At 35.2% G+C, this 27,231-nt stretch overlaps 1 protein-coding gene across 2 annotated transcripts in view; it reads left to right on the top strand.

Annotated features, from left to right (window-relative positions):
• The window catches only part of TMEM161B (transmembrane protein 161B), a 68,000-nt gene that overhangs the window by 18,389 nt on the left and 22,380 nt on the right, over nucleotides 1-27,231 (top strand). Inside the window, exons 2-5 of one of the 2 annotated variants that reach the window (XM_021699420.1) lie at nucleotides 4,226-4,329; nucleotides 16,297-16,380; nucleotides 18,415-18,512; nucleotides 22,571-22,727. In XM_021699420.1, coding sequence (XP_021555095.1) covers nucleotides 4,226-4,329; nucleotides 16,297-16,380; nucleotides 18,415-18,512; nucleotides 22,571-22,727 — 443 coding nt within the window. Of the gene's footprint in view, nucleotides 1-4,225; nucleotides 4,330-16,296; nucleotides 16,381-18,414; nucleotides 18,513-22,570; nucleotides 22,728-27,231 lie in introns of those variants that run through there. The other variant, XM_021699415.1, reaches the window with a different exon arrangement.

Below are 27,231 nucleotides of genomic sequence, written 5' to 3'. Positions count from 1 at the left end.
TATCTTCTGCTTTTAAGTCTATAATCTCAAATAAGCCAACCTTCTGACATACTTGTTAATATATTTCTTGGTCTTGTTCTGCCTGAAAGAGTTCTTTGTAATGGTATTCATTGTATGGAGATTGCAGAACTTCTATCACAAACTACACAGAAGATAGGATAGTAAATTCAAGTGATAGGAAATGTGAAAGTAGAAAGGTAAAAATGTAACCTTTGATGTTAGGTGAATACAAAAGTGGTCTGAACTTTAACCCAACTGGTAGAATATAAGGCAGTAAAATATCCACAGTAAAACCAGGGTTGAGACAAGTTTCAAAAGCATTTTAAAAGCAGTCCTGTTTAAGAGCCATTTTTTACTTTCTTTTTTTGGAGAACTGTCTGTTCATATTTTTTACTCATTTTTAAATTAGGCATTTGGTCTTTTAGTACAGTAGTTACCCTACTCCCTCCCCATTATCTGTGGTTTCACTTCCATGGTTTCAGTTACCTGTGGTCAACCGTGGTCTGGAAGCAGATGATTCTCCTTCTGACGTACCATCAGAAGGTCAGTAGTAACCTAATACTATGTCACAGTGCCTATGACATTCATCTCACTTCATCTAATCACGTAGGCATTTTATCATTTCACATCATCACAAGAAGGATGAGGATAGTATATAGTAAGATAACTTCTGAGAGAAAGAACACATTGATTTAACTTTTATTACGGTATGTTGTTTTAATTCTTCTATTTTGTTATTGACAATTGTTAGTCTCTTACTGAGCCTAATTTATAAATTAAACTTTGTTGTAGGTATGTATGTATAGAAAAAAAAAAACATTGTGTATGAGAAAATGCTTAATCACTCGGCATCAGGGAAATTCAAATCAAAACCACAATGAGATACCACCTCACACCAGTCATAATAGCTAAAATTTACAAGTCCGGAAACAACAGATGTTGGCGAGGATGTGGAGAAAGGGGAATCCTCTTACACTGTTGGTGGGAATGCAAGCTAGTGTAGCCACTCTGGAAAACAGTAAGGAGGTTCCTGAAAAAGTTAAAAAATAGAGCTACCCTACAACCCAGCATTTGCACTACGAGGTATTTACCCCAAAGATACAAATGTAGTGATCTGAAGAGGCACCTGCACCCCAATGTTTATAGCAGCAATGTCCACAATAGCCAAACGATGGAAAGAGCCCATAGTATATACAGTGGAATACTACTCAACCATCAAAAAAAATGAAATCTTAGCATTTGCAACTGGATGGAACTAGAGGGTATTATGCTAAGCGAAATAAGTCAATCAGAGAAAGACAGTTATCATATGATCTCACTCATTGTGGAATTTAAGAAACAAAACAGAGGATCATAGGGGAAGAGAGGGAAAAATAAAACAAGATGAAATCAGAGAGGGAGACAAACCATAACAGACTCAACCATAGGAAACAAACTGAGGGTTGCTGGAGGGGAGGGAGGTGGGGGGATGGGGAAACTGGGTGATGGACTTTAAGGAGGGCATGTGATGTGATGAGCACTGGGTGTTACATAAGACTGGTGAATCACTGACCTCTACCTCTGAAACCAATAATACATTATATGTTAATTAATTGAGTTTAAATTTTTTTAAAAAAGAAAAAGCTCAAAGGAAATAAAAAACATTGTGTATATAGGATTTGATACTATCCAAGGTTTTAGATATTCACAGGGGGTCTTGGAACATATCTCCTGCAGAATGGGGGTGGGGGAGACTACTGTTGTTGATTTATAAGAACTCTCGCTATTTATAATATAAGGAAATTATCCCTTTATGATGTGAGTTACAAATGCCTTTTCCCAGCTTCTTATTTGACATTATTTATATTCTCTATTACAGAAATTTGATTTTTTTTAATTAATGAAGTTATTTTTTAGAGCAGCTTTAGGTTCACAACAAAATTAATGGAAAGCACGAGAAAGTTCCTGTATACCCTTTCCTTGTACATGCTCAACCCGCGCCTCCCCGCCACTGCCTCCTCCTCCCCCCTGCATCACCGGTTCACTCCAGAGTAGTACATTTGTTACAGTGATGAACAGTCAGTTCAACAGTTTGTTATAATCAATGAAATTTGATTTTTTTCTACTTATTTTTTGGTCTTTTATCACTTAGGAGACGTCGTTTTTTGAAACTTCTTCTCTGTCTTGAAATTTAAAAACTTAAAGTAAAAACTTAAAAAAGTTATCTTACAATAGTAGTAATAACAATGACAATAACAACAAATAGTACTAATACATATTGAACTTACTCTGTATCAGGCATAATTCCTAACCAAGTTAGGTAGGTTGAATTAGTAGCTTTATTTTATAGGAGAGGTAATAGAGGTACAAAATGTTTAAATAACCTGTGAAAAGTCATGCAACTAGTAGATGGCTGATTCTTTCCCAGGCAGTTTGGGTCTAGAATCCATGCTCTTAAACCTGTACTCTATATTACTACTTTTTAAACACTTTTATATTTTTTTATGTACTTTTTTTGTGTGTTAGGTTTGAGGTAGGAATTCAACTTTATTTTTGGACTGCTTGGATAGAGGGAAGAGCTAGCAAAGAGGAGTATGAAGAATTGATCGTCATGGTATGAGTAAAGCAAGGCATGTGGTAGACCTTGTGGGATATTGCTGTGATTTAAGATAAAGGTTATTTGGCAAGATGAAGTGATCTTGATGGTAGATGTTTCAGTGGAATGGGCTGAAGCACAAGTCAAATGGGAACTGTGTGGGGGCATAAGAACATAGAAATAGTGGAAACAAGTCTTTTGTCAAGTAGCTATGAATATGAAGGAGGAGGGCTATGGAATGAGGGAAAATTACTGTTTTATTTCAGAAAGATGAGAGACTTACAAATGCTACAAAGCTGGTAGGAAGGATTCAGATACAGAAGAGATTAAAGAAAATATAGTAAGTAAACTATTCAGTGGTTGAGGTTCCTGAAAATCAAGAGAGGATGGACTCAGAAGCACAGATGCAGGGATTTGTGTAGAAGATGTTCCGTTATTTCTAGAGGGTGCAGGAAAAGATGGGTGCAGATACAAGTGATTGTGAGCTTGTTGGTAGCAAGTGAGAGTTCTCATTTGATGGTGTTTTTTTTTTTTTTTTTTTTTTTTTTTTAAGATTTATTTGAGAGTGGGGGGAGGGCCAGAGGGGGAGAGAGAATCTCAGGCAGACTCGCTGCTGAGCAGGGAGCCCCATGTGGGGCTCGATCTCACAACCCTGAGATCATGACTGGAGCTGAAATCAAGAGTCAGACGCTTAGCTGATTGAGCCACCCAGGCACCCTGATGCTGTATATTTTCTTTGTGAAGTACAAGATGTCCTCTACTGAGTGGAGAGTTAGAAGTTTGAGGGAGGTTGGAGGTGTGAGGAGATGGGAGAAGGTTTTGAATTAGTTATCATAGAGAACAGGGAGGGAATAATGAGAGTAAACTAAGGAGGTTTTTGGACATTGTTGAAGGCCTACCCACTGGAAGTTGGTGATGACATCATGAGTTAATTTTTTTTTTTTTTTTTTAAAGATTTTATTTATTTGACAGAGAGAGACACAGCGAGAGAGGGAACACAAGCAGAGGGACTGGTAGAGGGAGAAGCAGGCTTCCCACGGAGCAGGGAGCCCGATGCGGGGCTCGATCCCAGGACCCCGGGATCATGACCTGAGCCGAAGGCAGACGCTTAACGACTGAGCCACCCAGGCACCCCAATTTTTTTTTTCCTAATGACTTTCAGGCCAGTTCTGTCATCACACTTAATATAGTTAAAGTTCTTTAATCATTCACTTAATCATTGAATTATCAGTACCAACTTAGAAGTAAAAGGTAGGGCATAGTTTTAAAGCTTGCCAAACTAATGTTTTAAATGTGTTGAATAGAGTAAGTTTGGAGAAAGATGAAAAAGATCACTACTTTTCACTTCATTTTGATACCCTTAAATAATGGAGAACGTTTCTTGGGAATTGATTTTAAATGTGCATGCTAACTCATTTAACTTTTATTAAAATGTATGTTACCCTTGGGTAATTTGTAGAGGATTGTGAGATCAAATGTTTTAAGTTTAAACATGTGGTCTTGAAATGCTTAAATGCCAGAATAATATGTATTTTAATAGTAAACTCATTTTTTTTCAGGTATAATTTTCAGAATGCATAGAAAGTTTTCCACCAGTGTCCTCAAATCTAAATTCATTCATTGTTAAACTTGTTTGTTTGTTTTATACAGGGTGTGATAGGTATACAGCTGGTCGTTACCATGGTGATGGCCAGTGTCATGCAGAAGATTATACCTCACTATTCTCTTGCTCGATGGCTACTCTGTAATGGCAGGTAAGGCAAAGATAGGCTGATTATGTCTGGCACTTTCAAATCTCAGGCTGATTGATTTCCCAGAAGTTAAGTATGAATTCCTATTTTTTAAAAACATGACAAAAAGAAAGCTATGAGAAAAATCTAGCTTCCTTATTTTTCTTACTTGAGATATTAGTAGTTTATTTTTTTAGTATAAAGGTAATTGGATCTTGGTCAAGAATTCACTCCTCGCTCCTTCCTGTCCCCTTTTGTCCATGGCCAATGAAAATACCAAATAACTTTTCTGTAGTTACCTTCTTAAAAGGTTGGTCAACAAGGGTATGAGACTATAAATTGAAGTGTTTAAATATTTTCACCATTGCTGGAAAAAATGAGAGTATATGTTCTATTACTGGTGACTCAGTTGAGAGTTTATTATGAGAATTAGGGGTTCTTTGTTTTACTGCAAAGAATTTTAAACTTTAACTTGACAAGGAGGGGGCAAAGTTACTTTGTATGGTTTTAATTTTGTCTACTACACTATAAGCTTACTGCTATTCCTAATCGTTCCACAAAGGAGCTAAGTTTCCTTGCTGATATTTTTACAATAAAATAATAAAATCAAAAGTAAAGAAGTTGAATTTAGGGGATATGACACAAATGCAAGAAAATTGCATATAGAAATACTTGGCAAAATCTTGTGCAATTATGAAAGGTAAGTTGTAGATTTGATACCATGTCTATAGTTTTATTCTAATTATTCATCTCCAGTAAATAACCAAATTCTGTTTACTGATTTGTAGGTCCATTTTCTTTTGTTTAGACCTTTTGGACTTAGAAAACAATGGATAGCTCTTATCCTCCTAATGATTTTATACACTGCAAGATGAATAATAAGCCTTTATTATTAGTTCAAGGCCCTTCTATCCACAAAGCTAAATTTCCATTAGAATTTATTTTCAAGTTTAATATTCTTTATGCTTCATACTTTTTTCATATCGTTTAAATATAGAAAAATATTTGGATTGCTTAAAAACATTTTTGACCACTGATACACACACACACACGCACACGCATACATGTATGGAATATGAGAGAACAGCTGTTTAAAAACATGTTTTGTTTTGTTTTTAAAGATTTTATTTATTTGACCCAGAGAGATGGCAAGAGAGGGAACACAAGCAGGGGGAGTGGGAGAGGGAGAAGCAGGCTTCCCGCTGAGCAGGGAGCCCAATGTGGGGCTCCATCCCAGGACCCTGGGATCATGATCTGAGCTGAAGGCAGCCGCTTAACAACTGAGCCACCCACGCACCCCTAAAAACATATTTTATTAGCAAAGTAAATAATGACTAAAGTTTTAGTGAAGTTGAAAACCTCTATCAAGAGTATTTATAAGAGAAAAAAATTAGTCATATGCAACTAGTTTTTAACTGTGTAGTCTTATGCCCTATGTAGTCTTGTTTACTTTTTTGCTTATAAAGCCCCTTTCCATAGATCATGAAAGGATAAACATCAGGTAGGGAAATTATCATTCATTCTAAATAAATGGAATCTGAAGTAATAAATTAGATAAAAAATATGTTAAGGTAACTTGTTTTCTACTGAGAATTCTGTGTTTATAGACTATGATGAATCTCCAGGGAGACTTCCAGATCTCTTACTCTGGAAGAGTAAAGGTATAAGCAATTTCCATGTTCTTACATAATCTGCTTTCCATTTGTTTCTATAAAACTTACATTCACCAGTAAAAGCTAAACTTCAGAGATTGAAAACCTAATTCTTTTCTCTTTGTTAATATTAGAATTATGTATTATAATTAAAATCTCTACTTTTTTGACAAGACTTTCATAAATACTACTAATTTGAGGGGGAGGTAAAAATAAACACGAAGTTAATTTTTTGTGACCCTGATTTGCTTTTGTAAACAGATTAACTTTAGTGTTAATTAATGCTGTTTCTAATTCCAAATCAGGTTCCAAGGATAGCAATCCGAATTTTCTAGTAATAGTTAACTTTTCTGCTATAATTCATTTCTTCTCCTGTATTGTTTTGTTTTTAAGATCATCTATCTTTCTTTAATATTAATCCTGAAATTGTTAGGTCATGAAGTCAAATTGCTAAATGTTGTTGCCTAACTGTTGAATCAGATCATTGATTTTATCCTTTTGGCATAATTATTGTTATATCATCCTTTTATGATATGAAATTATACTGTTTTAATATTGATAAAATGTAAAATGCCTTCAAAATTGCTCATGTAATTTTGATCAGAAATGACTGTTTGCATTTTAAATCTTATGATGCTATTGAGTTTAAGAAAGAGAAAGATCTGAGGGCATTCTTTATCATCTATAAAATGTTTAAAGGAATTTAAGGGGTGAGGCTCATGGCTTGGTAGTGACTATATTGAGTGGAACTATTGATTAGAACTATTCAAGTGAATAGATGTGTAGATTCCATGATAGATTAATCATGAGTATGACAGAAGAGACATGTTTTTAGGTTCTGTATCTATCGTCCTAATATTTGGTCCCACCAGTATCATATCTTCGTATTGTAAATAAATATTCATATTTTTCTTAACAGTATGGCTTGTCTTTTTGTGTCATATAAATTTATGTCCATATCTCTCATCAATCTCTGTCTTTTTGGAATGGAAGGTTTAAAGTGCCGTCAGATTTTTTTTATGTTTACGTAATGAGTAAGCCTCCTGCCATTTACTTGAAGAAGTCATACCTTGAAGGAATCAACAGTTTTGCTTTTATATTAGCAGCCTGTTGATTTTTAATATAAATTAGTTTCCTAGCTCTTGTTAAATAATATATATTGCTGTTAGCGTTGTATATCTCTAGTTTTTTTTTCATTACCCTGGTTTAATTCCATTAATTTCTTTTACACTGTTATAAAACTTAATACTGATAAAAATTTTTATTTCTGTTATCCTGTTTGGATCCGTACACTGAACTAGGTAGCAGAGGAAATGGGTTTGTGGTATGTTAAGGCCTCAGAAATCTCTGTCTGAACTTAGTTTCTCATGCCAGTTCCCCAGGTGGGAATCAGGGTCAGATGGGAGAGTCAGGAAAGGGTTGGGTAGCTCTCCAGGTAGATTCTTCACAAAATGATATTTTTTTTTTTTTTTTTTTTTTTTAAAGATTTTATTTATTCATTTGACAGAGAGAGACACAGCGAGAGAGGGAACACAAGCAGGGGAGGGGGAGAGGGAGAAGCAGGCCTCCCGCGGAGCAGGGAGCCCAACGCGGGGCTCGATCCCAGGACTCCGGGACCATGACCTGAGCCGAAGGCAGTTGCTCAACAACTGAGCCACCCAGGTGCCCCGACACAAAATGATATTTTAAGGATTCAGCTGCCCTTGAAGTGGTGACTTAGGGAGTCTACGCTTCTTTGGACTTGTTGGCTCTTGTATTCCTCCTGCTGCCTTGGAATCTTGTGTTATAGATGCTGTGTCACTTGGCAGCCAAAGGGAGTAGGCTATGGATCTTTCAGGTGATTCAAGGGGCCAAGCTTAGAAATAGACCTATCAATTCTGCCCACATTCCATAGGCTGGGGCCCTGTGACTCTTCAGGCCAAAGTGCAGGGGAATCTGGGAATGTAGTTTTCATTGTACCTAGGAAGTAAAAACAAGATTGGTGAGTGTCTGGTCCTTCTCTGCTGTAGGTGATATGTTTACAGATGAGAAAACAAGTTTTAACTTTACTCATATTCACGTACTGAAAATGAAACAGATCTAGGCTTCTTATCCTGAAGTTCAGTTCACAGTATAGTATTTATTTAATGTATGGCTGCTCATCAACTCCAGATGTTGTCCTGGAACTGGCATACTTGAACAGAGTTTGGAATTTGGTGGTGGTGACAATTACTGTGACTTCTTATGGCAGTTAACAGAGTAATTTATTTAAGATTTTTTTTTTCTACCTTTCATTCTTAGTGGTACTTAGCCTTGTATAAACTATCGTTCTGGTTATATATAGTTAGTGTATGTTTGTCTTTGCTTATTGTATTCTTCTGGCTTTTCTATGACTACATAGCCACCTTTTATTCTGAATGAAAAGGCACCTCAGCATTGATTTTGATTACTATAAAATGTGCCAAGTGTGAAGTAGAGCTTAAGAAATATCATCTGTTCAAATTATACTTCTCACCTCACTATTGAAATTAAATTTATTCCACATTACTAAATTATAAATATTTTGTACTCCATTCTTCCAGTTTTCTTTAAGAGAAAAATATTTTTCTTCTCAAAAATGTTATTCTCCTTTTTTTACATGCCTTTTTATGTGACTATCAGATTTTGTTGAGGGATTCTGCTTTAACAAGAACTTAGGTAACAAAATCTCTTCTACCTGTAACCTGTGAGCATGTATTACTAACCTTGAAAAACTCAACTGTGAAGAGTCTAGTGCTCTCACTGCTCAATTCCTCCCTCTCTCCCCAAAGGGAGGAAAAACCATGGGAAGTTGGTTTCTTTGTACCTTTAGTATGAACTGCTTTCCCTAACATACACTTCTTTTTTAAAATTTTTTATTTTTTTTAAGATTTTATTTATTTGACAGAGACACAGTGAGAGGGAACACAAGCGGGGGGGGGGGGGAGTGGGAGAGGGAGAAGCAGGCTTCCTGCGGAGCAGGGAGCCCGATGTGGGGCTCCATCCCAGGACCCCGGGATCATGACCTGAGCCAAAGGCAGATGCTTAATGACTGAGCCACCCAGGCGCCCCTTCCCTAACATACACTTCTAGCAGTTGCTCAGATCATACAGAGGTGTTCTGTATCATGTCCAGCATACCACTTTATAGTAGCCAAATTATTCTCTACTTATTATTGTAATTAAAGTTCCTTTTTGTTTTGAAGTTTGCTTGGCCCCTCTTTTCATGGAGAGGTAAGTGATAGGTTACATTCTTTGTACATTTGAATAGTGGGTTTTGCATGAGGACGTAGGATTTTGCTTTTTTTTTTTTCATACTAGCTTCCTTGCTGACCTGCTTTCCATTTCCTTGATTGTTTAGCTTAAACTTTCTGCACTCTTCTCTGCCCCTTTATTTCCCGAGGCTCTCAACTTTGGTCTGCTTCATCTTACCATATGTTCCTCATTGAAAACATGTTCTGGTTGGATTTATTTTGATTTTCTCTCATCCTATATTGGGTAAAGAGCGTGTAACAACACCTTCATATTCAATTGCTGTAATTCTTTTTGCCTGTTCTCTTTTGCATGTTGCCTGATCCAAGTATCTGCAAGTTCCCTTTGGTGAGAGAAACCTACTATTCAAATGCACAGTAGGTGGGACCTAAGACCCAAGGGAAAGGTTTAAACTGTCAGCTACCACCCTGACGGAATGCCTCAGTCCTTGCTCTCCTTGCCTCTTAACTTTCAGTTCCAGAATGCCATGCTGTTCTATTAAAATTTCCAGTAACTAACAAGAGGATGTATATGTGTAATGATATCTTAGCTACTTGTGCTGAAAGGTTTTCTAGGTTTTAAGTGGTATTAGTTTTCTCTCATTTTTTTTTCACTTGTTAAAATTATTGAGATTTAGAATGAAGACTGAAAGTATAGTTCGTTGAACACTACATCAAAACTAATGCTGGCTAACTGAATATAATAAAAAATAAAAAATAAAAATAAAATAATAAAAAAAAGAAAGTATCTATAGTGACCTGTATTTTGAAGTAAGAGTTTTGTGTAATTATTTATGTATTAAAACCTTTTTTTCAGTACTAAACTTTTCTCTATTTGTTCATGTCTAGATTTCCATTTTAAATTTCTGAAATTTATACGTTTGGAAAATTTTAAGGTGGTTTGCTTTAAATGACATTGCTGTTTAATTTTTTTTTTTGAAGAATTTAGGTCAATACATTCTGTATTTTCTGATACCTATTTTTTCAGTGCTATTGAACTTTAGTAAGGAAAGTTATAGTCTGATGGTATTTTTATGTAAGAGGTTTATATAAGACAATTAGTAAAAAATTATTTCAGTGATTTAGTGAAGTGGAATACCAGGTTGGCTTTATTATCTGAGACACTGCTGACAATTTGAACATAGGTGAGAAAAGCCACTGAATAGCCAACGTAAATGTCATAAAATACACTGAGATTAATGCATTTAACTTAAATGTAAGAAGTTCAGTTTTTTAGTGAGATCCTATTAATACTTTTTATTTTAAAGGTTTTTTTCCCCTATTTCAAACATAATATATGCCTGTGATATAGAAAAAGATAATAAATTGATAAGAAGGAAAAATAAGAGGTAATGGACTGTATTCTCATCAGCTAAAGATAATCACTGTGTACATTTTTTTGTATTTCCTTTTAATCTTATCATATGTTCCTGTCATGGTTGTGATGATATTGTATGTGCAATTTTATAACATTAACACAAAACATTTTTTCTCTAATTGTATTTTTGTAACCATTCTTATTAACTGCTGCATAGAATCTGAAGCTAATTAGCTTTTACATGTCTTCCAAGCCCATATTAGAAAGGCATGGTTCAGCAGTTACAAGCAGATTGCAAGTTATTTTGCTCAGATAGACATACCAACTAGTAGCAAAAGAAAAGGCTAAAAACTGAGACCACAGCTTAAACTATCTATACATGGGAACCACATGGTATGGAATCCAACTATGTATGAAGCACTGTCTATTAAGGAAAACTGTACAACTGTCCTTCTAAGTTTTACTTTGAACTTTCAGACCTCAGCTGCTCCATGCTGCCTGGCAGTCTTTGTCTGCTCCACTTCTCAGGCAGCTTTCAACTCAAATCCTTTCTCCTCAAATACTGGGCATGCCTGCCTCAGCCTCAGCTCTTGAAACCAGAGCCCCGCAATCATTTTCTCACCACCAAACCCACAACCCTAGTTACATGTGCAACCCATCTCTATTTTTTAAAAAAATGTTTATAAATTCTAATTTTGGCCTGAGGAGGAGGTGTCCTGTCTGTCAGGGCTCAGTTCCTGCATTTGTGCTCTGTATCTCTTTCTCTCTTTCACCTAATTCTTCCTTTCTTCCTTGTCATTAATTGCTTCACTTCTTTTGGATTATTCCTGTTAGCACACACACAAATACAGATACTTTTTTTTTTTAAAGATCTCTTATGAAAAGTAACAGCAACAATAAATAGAGTCACAGCCCTGCCTCCCTTCTGCCTTAAAAAACAAAGCCCCTCCCATGTCCATTTCTTAGTTTTGGCCTATTTCCCTGTGTTCTGTTGTAGTAACATTTGTCACGTGAATTGTCTTCGTGAACTCTACTTTTCACTTCCTTTTTTTTTTTTAAGATTTTATTTATTTGAGGATAGAGAGGGCACAAGGGGGGGGTGGGCAGAGGGAGAGGGAGAAGCAGGCTCTCCACTAAGCCGGGAACCCGACACGGGGCTCACTCTCAGGACCCTGGGATCATGACCTGAGCCGAAGGCAGCCGTTTAATCCATTGAGCCACCCAGGTGCCCCTACTTTTCACTTCCTTATTAACTGTTTAGCCTTCTACCATGTTTTATTTTCTCCTTAGGTGATCTTACTGATTCCATAAATACCACAATTATGTAATGACCCCAGGTTATCTCTGAGCTCTAGATTCTAATATACAGTTGTCCTCTTGATGTTTTCACTTGATATTTCATAGGTACTTAAAAACTCAGCATGTTTAAATTCTTGATTCTTCCTGTTCTACTCCATCTCAGAAAATGTACTACTATCTTCTTCAAATCAGAAGGGTACATACCCTTCATTTTATTTCTACTTCTTTCATTTAATCCATCAACAAGACCTGTTGACTCAACGTCCAAAATATATCTGCTTTTCTTGCCTGCTTCTAATTCACAAAGCAGGAAAAGAGATCTTAAAAGGCAAATCAAGTTATTTCTCTCTCCTGTTTTGAGCATAAAATCTAAACTCCATACTGTGACCCAGGAGACTTTGCGTGATCTGTTAACTTTTTATCTCTTCAGCCTCCCTCAAAAGTTTCTCTTTGCATATGGTGCAAATGCCTCTTTGGCCTTTTGGTTACTGCAGTGTTCTGTGTTCTTTCATGCCTTTGTGCTTTTGGACATGCTCTTCCCTGCCTGGAATGCTCTTCCCCTCCATGGGTATGGTAGGTTAATGTCCTCTCAGATGGGTTTTCCTCACCTACAACCTAAGGCTTGTGTCTCTCATTTTCACCATTTGTTTGGTTCTTTTGTGTAGTATCCAATTTGTAATTTGTCATTTTTTAATTGGTTAAATTCAGCCTCAACTAGAATATAAGCATCAAGAAAGCAGGGACTTTGGCTTTATTGTATGTGATTATATCTCGATTGCCTAGCAGAGTACTTGGCTCTAGGGAACTCCATAAGTGTGTGATGAATGGATGGATGGATGGTACATGAGTGACAGACTAGAAGTGGCCCTAAGAGCATCCACCGTCCTTAGGTTCCAGCTTTGACCAATAATTATTACTGATGTAGATGACCTGAGTTGCCCAATAAAAAGTATAATTATAAGTGCAATCCATTTTAGAAAAATGGGTTCACAAAAATGAGATTAAACAAGTTCGAGTATATTTAAGAAGAAAAACCTAGAAAATGTAAGAATCTTAAAATATTTTGTCATTATAGTGTTCTAAAAGTAACTTAAATTTTCCTATACTAAGCATTCTTTCACTTATTAGCAATAATTAGTAATTTCTCAGAGCGAAACGACTAGTTTTAGTCTTTATAAGTGAGTTACTGCTTAAGTGTTCTTCTAAATGTTATGCACTCAATCCTCATCATTCATGCACTCCGTATTTGTGATTTATGTACTTGCTGAAGTTCATTTGTAACCCCCAAATTCATACTTGGGATGCTTTCAAGGTCATTCAAAGACATATCCAGAGTGGCAAAATATTTTAGTGGCCCAATGCCCATGTTCCCAGCTGAGGCCTCGTTTCACCTTTCATACTGTAAACGAGTGTGCTTTTCATGGTCTATTTAGCATCATGTTGTTCACATTTTAGCTTTTTTTGATTTTACTGCTTAAAATCGCCTCCAAGCATAGTGCTAAAGGGATGTCTAGTGTTCCTAAGCACAAGAAGGCCATGATATGCCTTATGGAGAAAATTTGCTAGAAAAACAGAACTCAGGAAAATACTATACTTAAGATTACAGTTATTAAGTAAGCTTTGTTTAGGCCTGGGTTATAGTGCTGTTGGCTGTGAATTAAATGTTTAATGAATCAACAGTATATGTTAAATAAGGTGTCTGTAAACATAAACACACATAAAACAAGGTTTTGTATTGATTGGTTGATGAAAATGTTGTGACCAGAGGCTCGCAGGAACCTAACCCTGTATTTCCCCTAGGAGCAATGTTCAGTGTTCGCGGCGACTTTATAGAACATAACTACCGCGAATAACAAGAATCGACTGTAAGTTAAAATTCTGGACTTAAATAGAAATTTCAGGAAGTGCCTCCTCACCCATGTTTAATTACAGTTTAGAGACTTTTTGGTTGGGATATATATTTTATTTTAAAACCTTTCAACTATGAGGAGAACTGAATTCATTTTGGTTCAGTGATTCTTTTTGAGCACTTACTATATGCCAGTAACTGTACTAGTTTTGAAGTATACAAAAACAAGTCATAAAATCTTCACTCCCAAGAATCTTTCAGTTAGGGGAGTATTTCATTTTAATCCAACTAGTCTGATACCAACTGCAATTTAATTTTGACACTGCCTGGAGTTAACATAGACTCCATGGGTTAAAGACAAAGTTCTCTGTAAGAATGCCTAGGCTTCCAGATGCCAGCTGCAAGTTCTTGGAATCCCCAGGCCACCCATACTTTTGAAAACTGGCTACTGGCTACAAATTGGGGCATTTCTATGACACCCCTCATGTTCAGTAATTTGCTAGAACAACTAGAACTCAGGAAAGTGCTATACTTATGATTACAGTTTTATTATAAAGATGGTAGAGGAAATAGGTTTGGGAAGAAGTGCAGTTTCCATGACCTCTCTGTGGAGTCAGGGCATGTCACCCTCCAAGCACATTAGTGTTTTGGCCAGCCAGGATGCCCCTCTGAGCTTCATTGTTGAGAGATATTATGGAGTTTCATTACATAGGTATGATTTTAAATAACTGGACAAACGATTGAACTTAATCTCTAGCCCCCATCTCCTTCCTGCAGATCAGGTGGCTAAAAATCCCAACTCTAATCACATGGTTGATATTTCTGGTGACCATCTACCATTCTGAAGCTATCTGGAGGTCCACCAGGAGTCCCCTTGTTAACATAACAAAGAAACCCCCTATCACTCAGGAAATTCAAAAGGCTTTTAAAACTCCTTGCCAAGAACTGGGGACAATGACCAGATACATTCCTTTTTTACACCACAGGGCAACTTGCCTTATAAATAGTAAAAGGTAAATTAGATGTTTGCCAGATAGGGGCATAGATGTTTATAAGCAGATAGAAGAATATATGCAGAAACATCAAGGGATGAACAAATTTGTGGAATAAAATGTCATTTAGTTAGAATGTCATGTTCAAAAAGGTAGTTGTTGAATGTGAGTCTGGTAAAGTAGATAATATTCAGATCATGAAAGTCTGTGGAAACAGGTCACAAATCCTATGCACATTTGGGCCTTATAGTGTGTGTTACAACTTTAATGGAAAATTTCAAACATATACAAAGAGTAGTCAGAATAATACAGTGAATATATAATGAATATAATGATCTCCTATGTATGTATCACAATTAACACCTGGTGGTCAACATGTTTCATCTGTGTTCCCCTTCATCTCTCCTCCCCCCAGCATATTTTGTAGCAAATATTACTTCATTCATAGATACTTCTGTGTATATCTTTAAAGTATGTGAGCTTTTATAAAAATAACTATAATCCTATTTTTACAGCTAAAAGTTTTTAACAGTAATTTTATAACATCATCAGATACCCAGTCATTATGCAAATTGCCAATTCTTCAGTGGTTTTAAAAACAGCAAATCAGTTGCTAACATTTTTTTAATTGAGATATTTTACTTTAAAAATTTAGATTTTTTTGTAATTGAAAAACTGGAAGGTTTAGCAATACTAGGTGTATGTTTCTCCTTTACAAAAACAGGGCCTTGATGAAAGTCTTTGCCTAGCTGCCTCCTCACTGCTTTACCTTGTGAAGACTCTTGGAAAGGATTTAAACAGGCATTTACCTTGATAAGATTTGCACTATGGAAAGATAACTAAAGTTGGGATCAGAATGCATTTAGGAGAGTGTCCAGGGAAGACAAGGACTCCAGTTAAAGAACAGAATTAATGATATGTGGAGAGGGTGCATTGAAGATTAAACTTGAATATCAAGTTTAGGTAGTTGGTAGATAGGAAATTCAGGTGAGACAGGGAATTGAGAATGAGCAGGTGCGTGCTTGGGAGGGAATAAGTGATTTCTTTGGGTCTTTTGACGGTGTGGTGGAGATGAATACACCCAGTTATTGGAGCCCTAACTTAAAGGGTTTTGTAAATATGATTTACTCTTATTTTTATATATATAAAGTTTTAGAATTCTCCAACTAAATTAAAGGAGGGGAGGATAGGAAAGCAAAGCAAAGACTACTTGTAGTTTTAGGGACATTCAAAGGACTCTCTTTAAGACAACTGTCAATTTCTTCTGTGTAAATGAAGGATGGGTGGAGAATTCTAATGTGCTTCCTGCCAGCTTGCCTGCAGAATTCAGTCCATTTACTTTTTTTAGTAGGCCTATATAGCCTTAGTATGTATTAATAATTGTCAGTTATAAGAAATACACCTATAAACAGCATTGCAGGGTCTGGCATCTAGTAAGTGCTTGGTAAGTGCTGGATTTGAATCGAAACCCTTTTAAGGCATAAGCAGTAGTATTTTAATTCAGATTAGAGTTTTTCACCTGATATTTCCCTTCAGTCTCTTCACGAATAGGAAACTAAATAAATATTTGTACAATAAATGAATAATTCTGGTGATTTTAATTCCTTTATTTAAAAGGATTCTTTTTTTCTTAGTTTGAGATGGTATCAACATCCTACAGAAGAAGAATTAAGAATTCTTGCAGGGAAGCAGCAAAAAGGGAAAAGCAGAAAAGATAGGTAAGTTACATTGTTGAGCTTATAAAGTGTTAAGTATTTGAAACAATTTATGTAAATATATTTTGTACGTTCGTTAAAGGAACATTTACTGATAATGCTATGCGCGTTTGGTAAATTGGAGATTAAAACCCATGATCTAAAATAATTTTGAATTGCCCTTTAAGAAAATCCTGTATTTAGTAATATAATATATGAGCACAGAAATGATTATTTTACTTAAGAATGGTTAATTTTATTCTTTGTGTTTAAAATTATGAAAACAATATAGCCATCATATTAAAACTTGCTGGGGGTTGTCTGGGGAGAAAACCAGAGCCCATCATTTTACCCTATAACTCATTTATCTGTTGATTTGAGTTCTTTTCCAGAATTTACTGTTATTCAGTATTATGAAATTGGGCAAATTTACCTGCTTTTGACCTCTTTTCTTCATTTTTCAAATAAAAAGGGTAGCCAGTTTAACTTCGTAGGTCCCATTCAGTTGCTATATATTATATTCGCATTTAAGGTTTATGAAGAAAACTGCCTGCTAATAAACCTCACTGAATGGACCACAGCAGCCTTATCTATGAAATGGAAGAACCAAACATAGTAATTTTGAAGGATCTTTCCAGCTTTAAAATTTTATATCTCTATTTAAATTGAATTCTCAAGTAAAGTACATGATAATTAGCCTCTCTGTATGGGCCTTAGTGTCCTCACCTGGGGAGGACTTCTTAGGACCTGAAACTATGATTCTAATATATTACAAAATGTCAGTGACAACAAATTGTCACCAGATTTCTCATGTGTATCATAAAAATGATATTAACCTGAGCTAATGCATTTGTAGGTGCTAAAGTTTTTTTTTAAGCATATTGATTATTTGGCATGAAATTGGAAATTTTAAAAAGACTTTTCTGATCTCGCTAACCATTCTCTTTCACACTTATCATTGCAAATACACCTTAAAGATCATTGGAATATTGAGTGTAAGCCCTCCTTCTCTGTTTTATTTTGAAAAGGCTTTACGTGTACAGAATGATGCCAAAATGGCACTGTCTTATTCCTGGTAGCAATAATTAATATTTGATTTATTGACATGAATTGATATTTTTACTGAAGTTTTTTCAGAATAAATGGAAATTGTTTCTTGGTATTGTAATTAATGCTATTGAAACTTAATTTATTACTTTCTATATATGTGTGAGTGTCTTTATTTATTTATTTATTTTTAAAGATTTTATTTATTTATTTGTGTGTGAGTGTCTTTAAAAATTAAATTTGGGAATGATAAATGTGCACCTAAAGAATTCTTCTATTTCCCCCATTTGTGATTCAGTAAAAGCAACTCCAAATTAGCCTTTCACATAACTGAATTTCTTATGCACATAAATCTTAATATATTTCTTCAACTCTGACTTGTTTATAGCTACAGGTCTCTTTATACATATGTGTGGACATGTATAATTTCAGAGAGAGATGCATTTTGGTTTAATTTGCTTTTATTCTTGTACCTAAAGAAATAGTTAAATTGTTTCAAAGTGAAATACAAGAAAGGATGCCAGTTCCTTGCCTTTGCTTTTTTATATGAATTTCATGTCACAGAGGAGCCACTTTATCCTCTTTTAGGTATTCTGAGGTTTTCTTCCATATGTTTAAATATTATGTGATAATGGCATTTCTTTAATTTTTTTATTTGCTTTTACTGTTGTACCTAAATGAAAAGATGTTAGTTGTCTTAAAATCTACAGGAGAGAGAGTAGGAGAAATAGGGTGAAATGTTAAGCTGGTAATCAAGATTTTGCCACTAATTTAGGTAAATCTTCCCCTGGTAATCTGCATATTCACATAATAATTTATATCCACATTTTGTAGTCTTCCCTTTAAAAACTACTTTTGTGACTTTTGACTGTTTTACCTCTTTTTTGATGAAATATTAGAAATTCTCCTTCCTTTGTGAAATTTAAAACCCCATTCGTGATTAGTTGATACAAGCACTTGGATAACAGTATAGGTAACTTGCTTTTTGTGTCACTTGTCTGATTTTTATAGGAAATATAATGGTCACATTGAAAGTAAGCCGTTGACCATTCCAAAGGATATTGACCTCCATCTAGAAACAAAGTCAGTTACAGAAGTGGATACTTTAGGTAAGGGAAATCTTGGTAAAGTGTTCTGTAAATCTTAGTTTTATACTATGCTAGTGAAAGTACTTTCATTTTACCTATTGTGGCTAAATTTTTTGTTTGGTTTTTAATCATTAAGTCCATTTTATGGAATCTTTTTCAGAACTTAGAAGCTCAAAATGACTTCATTTGAATTGAATTTCTTTTTCTATTCACCTAACCTGTACTAAGAATTATTTTTCCCATTTTTCAGAAAGGCTGATTTACATGTTTGTTACACACTTTCTGTTTCATGTCGATATCACAGTCATTTTTCATTATTTCGAATTCTAGACTTCTTGCCAGAAGTGCCATTCTGCTCCTTTTATGATGTGGCTTGCAGAAATGCTTTTGTGTGTTTGTTTTTAATTACCTGTACTTAACAGTGATTGAACTTTATGCTCATGCTTAGTAGACAGGGAAGTCGCTTTAGAGCAATGAACTGGATTAGGAATCAGAAAACTTATTTAAGATTTACTTTTACCCATGGGATATTTCTGATAAGTTATGTGGGTTTTCCCCCCTGTATATCAATGATTATAATTGTATAATAACTGTAATGATTTTATATTTAAAGTAAAATTTATGTGAAGTTATTTGAATCCTGTAAGAGAATGGCATCTAAGGTGATATTAAACACTGGTTTTCAGACCTGACTGCCCATCAGAATCCCTTGAGCAGCTCTTTTAGAAAGAAAGATTCTTCATATGTACCCCTGGAGATCCAGTAAATCTAGAGTGGGTTCTGGGAATTTGTATTTTTTAAAATGCTCTTAGTGGTTCTGACTTTGGACCAGGTTTGAAAACTAATGGTTTACATGAAAAATGAGGAATAAAAATAACATATTAAAAAAATAATAATTTTGGGGATGCCTGGGTGGCTCAGTCAGTTAAGCGTCTGCCTTCGGCTCAGGTCATGATCCCAGGGTCCTGGGATCGGGTCCCGCATTGGGCTCCCTGTTCCTCGGGGAGCCTGCTTCTCCCTCTCCCTCTGCTGCTCCCCCTCCTTGTGCTCTCTCTCTTTCTCTCTCTCTCTGTCAAATAAATGAATAAAATCTTTTTAAAAAATTAAAAAAAGTAATTTTGGTAATGTATAAATATCATATGTAATTTGGCCCTTCTTGGGTTAAATCATAGCTACCCCTGGAAAATCTTAGTAGATTCATGTAGCATCTCATATAGAATTATGTAGTGATACAAAATGGCTTCAAGATATTTGAAAGTTGATTCTATATTTACAAAGATTTTTACGTGTGTGTGTATTTTATATATATATATATTCTGTATTTATATATATATATAAAGGGTGGCCTAGAACCCCAAAATGTCAACGAGGAACAGTATAAATCAGTATCATTAAGACTGTTATGACTGGTTATGTTATCCTCTTTTTTTCTTTTTAACTATTTTTCGTGCAAAATCTAAAACATTTAAAAGCACTTTGACTTTTTGACTGGTTGTCACATTGGTTTTATTAATCTTTTATGTGTGCTTGCTTGTATAAAATGTTCACAGACATGTAAATATAAGAATATATACATAGTCTCCCTGATTTCTAGTACAGATTTTTGTCATTTTTACTAGTAACGTTAAATGATAATTACCAGCTTATTAACTTTAATAGTAGCTTAAATTTGAGTATTTATCAGGCATTGTTGTAAGTGCTTTACTTTTATTAACCTTCTTCCAGTTCTATGAGGTATGTAACTGTTATTGACCTTTTTTTGCCTTGAACTCGTTGAACTCATATAGTTAAATAACTTGGTGTGGCTTATTCACCAAATGTGGTAAAGCCAGTTAGAACAAGGCTATTTTAATGAACTTAAAAAGATTAAAATTAAGGCCTTATCACATAGCTTATTCAATATTTCGTTTCATTAGTACAGTTTTGAAACTAACTGCAAATGGTACTAGTTTAACAACTGGCCACATAATTTCAAGAGCAGAATAATGGGGAGATGTTTTATTTATGTTTATGTAATCATTTCTGAATGCATGCTGTGTGTGTGTGTTTAGGTAGAAGAAGAGGGTTTTCTCCCTGAATTTAACATACACTCATGAGCTTAAGGCAAACCACTAGGCTTGATGAGCTGTAAATTTTCTTTTGTTTCCAATAGCCTAATAAAAGACACATAGGTAATTATATTATTGAATACAAAAAGAATATAATATTTGGGTTAAATATGTAGCCAAGATTATGTATAATTTGTACTTAGGTTGAATGTATATATATTATTGGTATCCCAATAAGTATCTTGAAAGTCTGTCTTAATTTGTATTAGCTATCTATTACAAGAACCTCTTAAAGCACATAAAAATATTTGAAATGTCACTTGGCTGTTTGCTGTGAGTGGATTCCCTGCAGGAAGCCTCTGACTGTGGGCAGCATGGAGAATTAGAGCTTCAGTTATTAATAAAAATTGAAAGCCTTTAGATAAATGGATATTTGTCTACCCAAATGGATATTGTCTGTACTACCCATTTCCCTGTCACCTTCTGGAAAGTCTTTGAAAAGGGTGATTTTTAGAGGAGAAGTGAGGTGACTAACCCTTCGACTACTTGAGGGTAAATCTTTCAGACTGATATTTATAAGCTATTATATTTATCAGGAAAAAAGAAAAAAAAACCTAACACAGTTAAAATAACTTGAAGCAAATGAAAAATTTACCCAGTCATGAAAGGATTTGGAATTTTTGCTGTCTTATAGATATGTAAGTTTATTTGGTTTGTTTTAATATTTTAAATAAGTCTTACTTTGAGTGGTATTTTCAAAATACTTTTTCTATGGATGCATGATTTTAAAATATCCTCAGATATTACATTTTACAACTAAAATTTTTCCATAGTAATGTAGATCATTTTATTATGTACCAGTGGGAACATAGGAATTGATGTTTATATATGTGACTTATTCCCACATTTTTAGGAGGTCTTCTACAAAATGATGCTGATACTTTGGACTGTACTCAGGCAGTAGTAAACCAGAATATCTGAGATGAAAAGAGAGATAGAATCATATTTACTATCAGGATGCTAATTTTAATGTAAACCCTTTGTTGGAAGGGGTATGGTTTTATGGAAAATTGACAGGCATTTCATCAGCTTTTCTTGAAGGAACACAAGCAAGAATAGAAAGAATACTTATATGCTATTTTAGTCTGCATTAACTCACAAAATTATTAATCCTCTGTTAGTGCATGCAGTTAATAACCGTAGCAAAGCTTAACTCTCTTACTTCACAGAAATGAAAAATAAAAGTAAACTTATCTTTGTATACCAAGTTATATCCTCAAGTTAAAGTATCGTTCTTTAGAACCTTAAAAAAAAAAAGTCTTGTGGGGCACCTGTGTGGATCAGTCAGTTAAGTGTCTGGCTTCGGCTCAGGTCATGATCCCAGGGTCCTGGGATCGACCTCCTGTCTGCTCCCTGCTCAGTGGGGAGTCTGCTTCTTCCTCTCCCTCTGCCCCTCCCCCCTGCTCATTCTCTCTCAAATAAATAAATCATTTTTAAAAATTAAAATATATTTAAAAAAAATCTTGAGGGGCACCTGGCTGGCTCAGTTGGTTAAGCGTCCACCTCTTGGTTTCAGCTCAGGTCATGATCTCAGGGTGGTAGGATTGAGCCCTGCATCAGGCTCTGCACTCGGTGCAAGAGTCTACTGGAGATTATCTCCCTCTCCCTTTGTTCCTCCCCCTACTCCTGCTTTCTTAAAAAAAAAATTTAATTTCTGTAAAAAACAGCTAAATCAGCTGAGAAAATACCAACTCATTTTGCAATCATATATTTTTAACAACACTTTAAATAATATTTGGTAACATTCCAGGTTCTAAAAAATTATTTAATTTATGATGTATTAAAATTTAATTTTGAGTGTCAACATTCTCAATCTGTTTCCTGCATTTTTAGATTCATCAAACCTTACATTGCATATCAACAAATGAATAAAGCTTAGCATGGTTAAAGTTAACTATAGATAAATCCTCCTGAGCTATTTATTTATGAAAGTTTAAACTTTTTTTTTTTTTTTTGACCTTTATTTTTCAGCATTGCATTATTTTCCAGAATACCAGTGGCTGGTGGATTTCACAGTGGCTGCTACAGTTGTGTATCTAGTAACTGAAGTCTACTACAATTTTATGAAGCCTACACAGGAAATGAATATCAGCTTAGTCTGGTGCCTGCTTGTTTTATCTTTTGCAATGTATCCTTCAAACGTCATTAATACTAATTTATAAGTTTGTGTTCCGTTTGTAGCTAATACAATTAGATCTCATCTCTGATTTGAAAAAAAATTTAGATAATTAGAGAATTTTTCTTTGTTGAAATCTGTTTTATTTAATAGAAAAACCTTTCCAAGTAGAGGTAAATAGTTTAAAAAGTGAAATACAAGAAAAGATGCCAGTTCCTTGCCTTTGCTCTCTTACGTGAATTTCATGTCACAGAGGAGCCACCTTACCCTCTTTTAGGTATTCTGAGATTTTCTTCCATATGTTTAAATATTATGTGATAATGGTGTTTCTTTAATTTTAGATTATTGCACCTTTCTCCCCGTTCCTTTTCCTTCCTTTCACTTCTCCCAAAATAGTAAGGAAACAACTGTTTTACCAAATCAGTTTTAGTGATACCTATGAAAATATTATTTATAGCTAAGCATTATATGTTTTACCAACTTCTTTGAACAATTTTTTATTCTTGTATATAGACGCTAAACTTTTTACAGAATTCTAAACCTCAGTAGTTCAAATACATCATTTCTATTTTGTTTTCCTTTGGAAATATCCTCCTGGAGCTCTCAATTCTGTAAACTTACTGCATAGCTGTTAACCTGGGATTTTCTTCACTGTCTTCCTAAGAATTCTCTGTGCTTCTTTCTGGATCACATCATCTGCTCTTATTTGGTTTACTGTCCTTTGGCAGAGTGCATTCTACAGTATCCTGGAAAGGGGTGCTACAGTTTTTATTTTTGAAATCTTGCATGCCTGAAATGATTTTTTCCTCATACTCAGTTGATGGTTTGGCTCAGGACAAATTCTAAGAAAGAAATAGTTTTTCCTGGGAGTTTTGAAGGTTCTTGAGAAACTAGATGCCTTCTTGCTCTTGGCATATGCCTCCCTTTCCCCTCACATACACCCTCTCGATGCTTTTTCTCTTTTGGTATTCTGAAGTTTTCATCATTAATTGGGTTAAATTCTAGGTTTAGCTTTTTAAATCTGGGGACTCATCCTTTTTCACTAGGCTGTTTTTCCCCTTACTTTTATTAAAATTAAACATTTCCTCCTCCATTTCTACCTCTCCAGAGATAGCTCCTTTTTGTTTGATGTTTACATGCATATTTCCATGTGGGTACAAAGCTCCAGCTTGCTTTTAGTTTTAGGCTTTAACTGTTAACTGTTGCCATTTCACTCTGTAAATGAGGACTTGGCATATCTGCCTGGCTTGTCATCTATCACTAATCATTTCCCATTCACCTTGTCTTCTAAATATAGTAATGTCATTTTTTAGAGGAATTTTACTGCTTTTTTTCTTCTCATTCATTGTATTTATGTACTTAAAAACAAATTCCTTTATACTGCCATTTTGGTGGGGATTAGGGAGAGACCAGAGGTCAGTGGATGTACTCAATCTGCTTTTTTTTTATCCAGAAGTTTTATATTGACTCTATGATAAAAGTCTGTTTTCTGTCGTCTTTTCAGGGACTCTTCATAATGACTTGTTCTTCCTTTGAATGGTTCTTTAAAATTATCTCCCATTTTCCATTTATTTTATTTTATTTTCTTGATTTTTCTCTTAATTATCTCTTAACCTTTTGTTGAATTTTTTTATATCAACTTTAAAAAAAATTTTTAAGACTTTGGATGTTCTATTTCCATAACATTCTTGTGTCATGGATGTGTAATATCTTTTTAGTTCTAAGGATATTAGTATCTTTTAAGTTTTAATTTATGCCTTGTGTTGTTTATTTTCTGAGTATCCGCGCCCCCCCCCACCTTTTTAGTCATTGTCATGTTAGAGATTGTTCTTAAATGTCACATGATCTTTGATTATCTTTATATTCAAGAAGGAGGCATTTAAAAATTAGAAGCTTTGTACAAGTGGCTGGAACTTGTTGATTGGTGGCCTTTTTTGCGGATGACTGAGTGGGGACCTTACATTATCCTGGGGGGACCTCTTGATACAGTATCTGCAGGTTGTTGGATCTGTCATTTTCTCCAAGCATTGTCCATTCTCTCATCTTTGAGGTGTAAGTCTGACAGCCAGTGTTACGGGTACTGATTGGGGAAGAAGGCTCAGATATCCATCATTTAATGTATAGGCATTAATTTAAATGCATGTCTGTGGCCCCCCTGTGCTTCTTGTTTTCAGGTCTTCATTGTCACCTAAGTTTTGCATGGTACTCCCAAGCCCAGTCTTTGCTGATTTAATATCTTCAAATAGTATTTCTTCTGGGTTCTGCCAGAGTTGGGGAAGGCCCATCACCTAATCTGTATGATTAGGCAAGACAAGATCTGGCAAGTCTGATTACTGCTAATATAGTCATTCAACCTATCATCCTGTTTTCATTCATCCTGCAATCCTTCCTTCAAAGGTCCTCGCTATCTCCATTTCCTGGCTTTTCCAGAGCTTATGAATGAGTTGGCTTTCTTTTTACTGGGTTTCTCCCTTTGTTGACCCAGCGTAACAGAGAAAGCGGAAGCCTAAATCAGTTATTTCTTGTCCATCTGTAAGTCTTCCAAACTTTTGTTGACATTGCTTTTCTAGAAACTCATTTCTTCCTCTTCTTTGTTTTTGATGGCTTTTAGTTTCTTTGCTATATGGTTTATTTAGTCAGATTTTGGGAGTAAGCAGAATAAATGCATATCCTACATCTTTTATATTCAACTAGAGACTGCTGAACTGTCTTTTAAAACTATAAATGGATACTGTTTTTAAATATATGATATGATTTGACATTCAACTTCACTATGCTCCTTGTTGACTCTTTTGGATTGATTTAGGTATAATGTAGACCACAGGGGCCAGAACAAAGTCTTTAAGAGTTGACATCTTCACCAGGTGTATATTCTGCTGGATAGAAATACTGATCATATGTGTCAGTTGAGAAACATCCCCAGATATCTTGTGCTGTGCTCATTTCAAGAGGGGATTAAGTTGGGGCGCCTGCGTGGCTCAGTTGTTAAGCATCTGCCTTCGGCTCAGGTCACAATCCCGGGGTCCTGGGATCGAGCCCTGCATTGGGCTCCCTGCTCAGCAGGAAGCCTGCTTCTCCCTCTCCCACTCCCCCTGCTTGTGTTCCTGCTCTCTCTCCTCTCTCTCTGTCAAATAAATAAATAAAATCTTTAAAAAAAAAAAGATTAAGTTGATAAGCAATTAGAATATTACTTTTTAATTCTATAGTGTTAAATATGTAAAAATACTATGCAGTCAGAATAAAGACCGAGCCGTAAATGTCAAGTTACATAAACACACTAAAAATATCTTAACTTGATAATTAGCACTAGCTGACTACATGCCGTGTTATTTTTTTCATACTTTGAGTTCTCATATTCACTGAAATACTGCTTATTTAGGAATATTCCTCATTTTCATCATGGTTGGTGGTAGGATATTAAAGTGGTATTTGTGGTATTATGTGGAAATGCATACTTGATACCCAGTTTTATTTAATGTTCCTCAACCCTTAATACCTATTTACCAGAGAAATTACAAAAATGTACCTCTTAAGAGCTACTCAGATTATTGTTTATGTGAATAAATTTCATCTTTCATTTCATTCAGTAATGCCTAATAATGCAAGAGCAAAGGTCCCACACAGTCTTCAGCACTGAACTGGCTCTGCTTAGTTTTAAGTAGTGCACTCGTGAAATGCTCCAGACAATAGCATCTCTGCGGGAATCTGGTAGCTGGCTGTCTCGCGCCATCCTAGAGAAGACAGAAAGTGCTGAAGGGCTTCAGAATCCAAGCTATTTTCTGCCAACTTTAACCCTCCACAAAGGGGATAGGGAAGAAGGAGGAAAGGAGAATTGTGTATGTTTAGGTATGTGATTTTCCTTCAAACTTGTAGCATGTGAGAAAATGACCTACTGCCTTCAGTGGTATGCAGGAAACCAGAATTCACTGCCAGCTATCCAGATTTAATATCAGGGAGGAGTCTGTTTATAGCCTATCTTTTATCTTGGTTATAACATCTGGTTTGCCTTTCACACCGTATGCACAGTGTATAACTGCAGTGACCTCTGTCTGGCTTCTCTTTATTTCCTTATTGTATGTAGCCTACTTAATAGTCAAACACATGTCTCCATTGATTACATAGGACAATAGCTCCACTTAATTCCAGAGTCACACATACATCAGTTGATTCAGAAATTCTCTGCAGTTGTTACTGATAAAATGTCCTTTGTTAAAGTGGTCCCAAATTTAGACATGTATAACTTAAACAACTGGCTCACTTAAAAATGAAGAAGAAAACTGTTTCATTACATGGTCATTTTGTTTTTTTTTCTCCCCATCAGTTTTATTTGACATACTCATGCAGGACCACAATTATAACTTATACAGAATCTTGGAAGTTCTAAAAGCCCAGGAATGAGTTTTTTTTAAATGTGTGATGCTGAAATCTTCAACCCTGGTACCTAAAACTGGGCTGTCTCTTGTCATCAGCTCTGCTTTCTGTTTCAACAGAGTTGTACATGGATCTCAGCTATCAC

The sequence above is a fragment of the Neomonachus schauinslandi genome, chromosome 7, assembly GCF_002201575.2.
Source record: "Neomonachus schauinslandi chromosome 7, ASM220157v2, whole genome shotgun sequence".
Classification (NCBI taxonomy): domain Eukaryota; kingdom Metazoa; phylum Chordata; class Mammalia; order Carnivora; family Phocidae; genus Neomonachus; species Neomonachus schauinslandi.
Note: the sequence above shows the minus strand (reverse complement) of the source record. Positions and strands in the feature narration are given on the sequence as shown.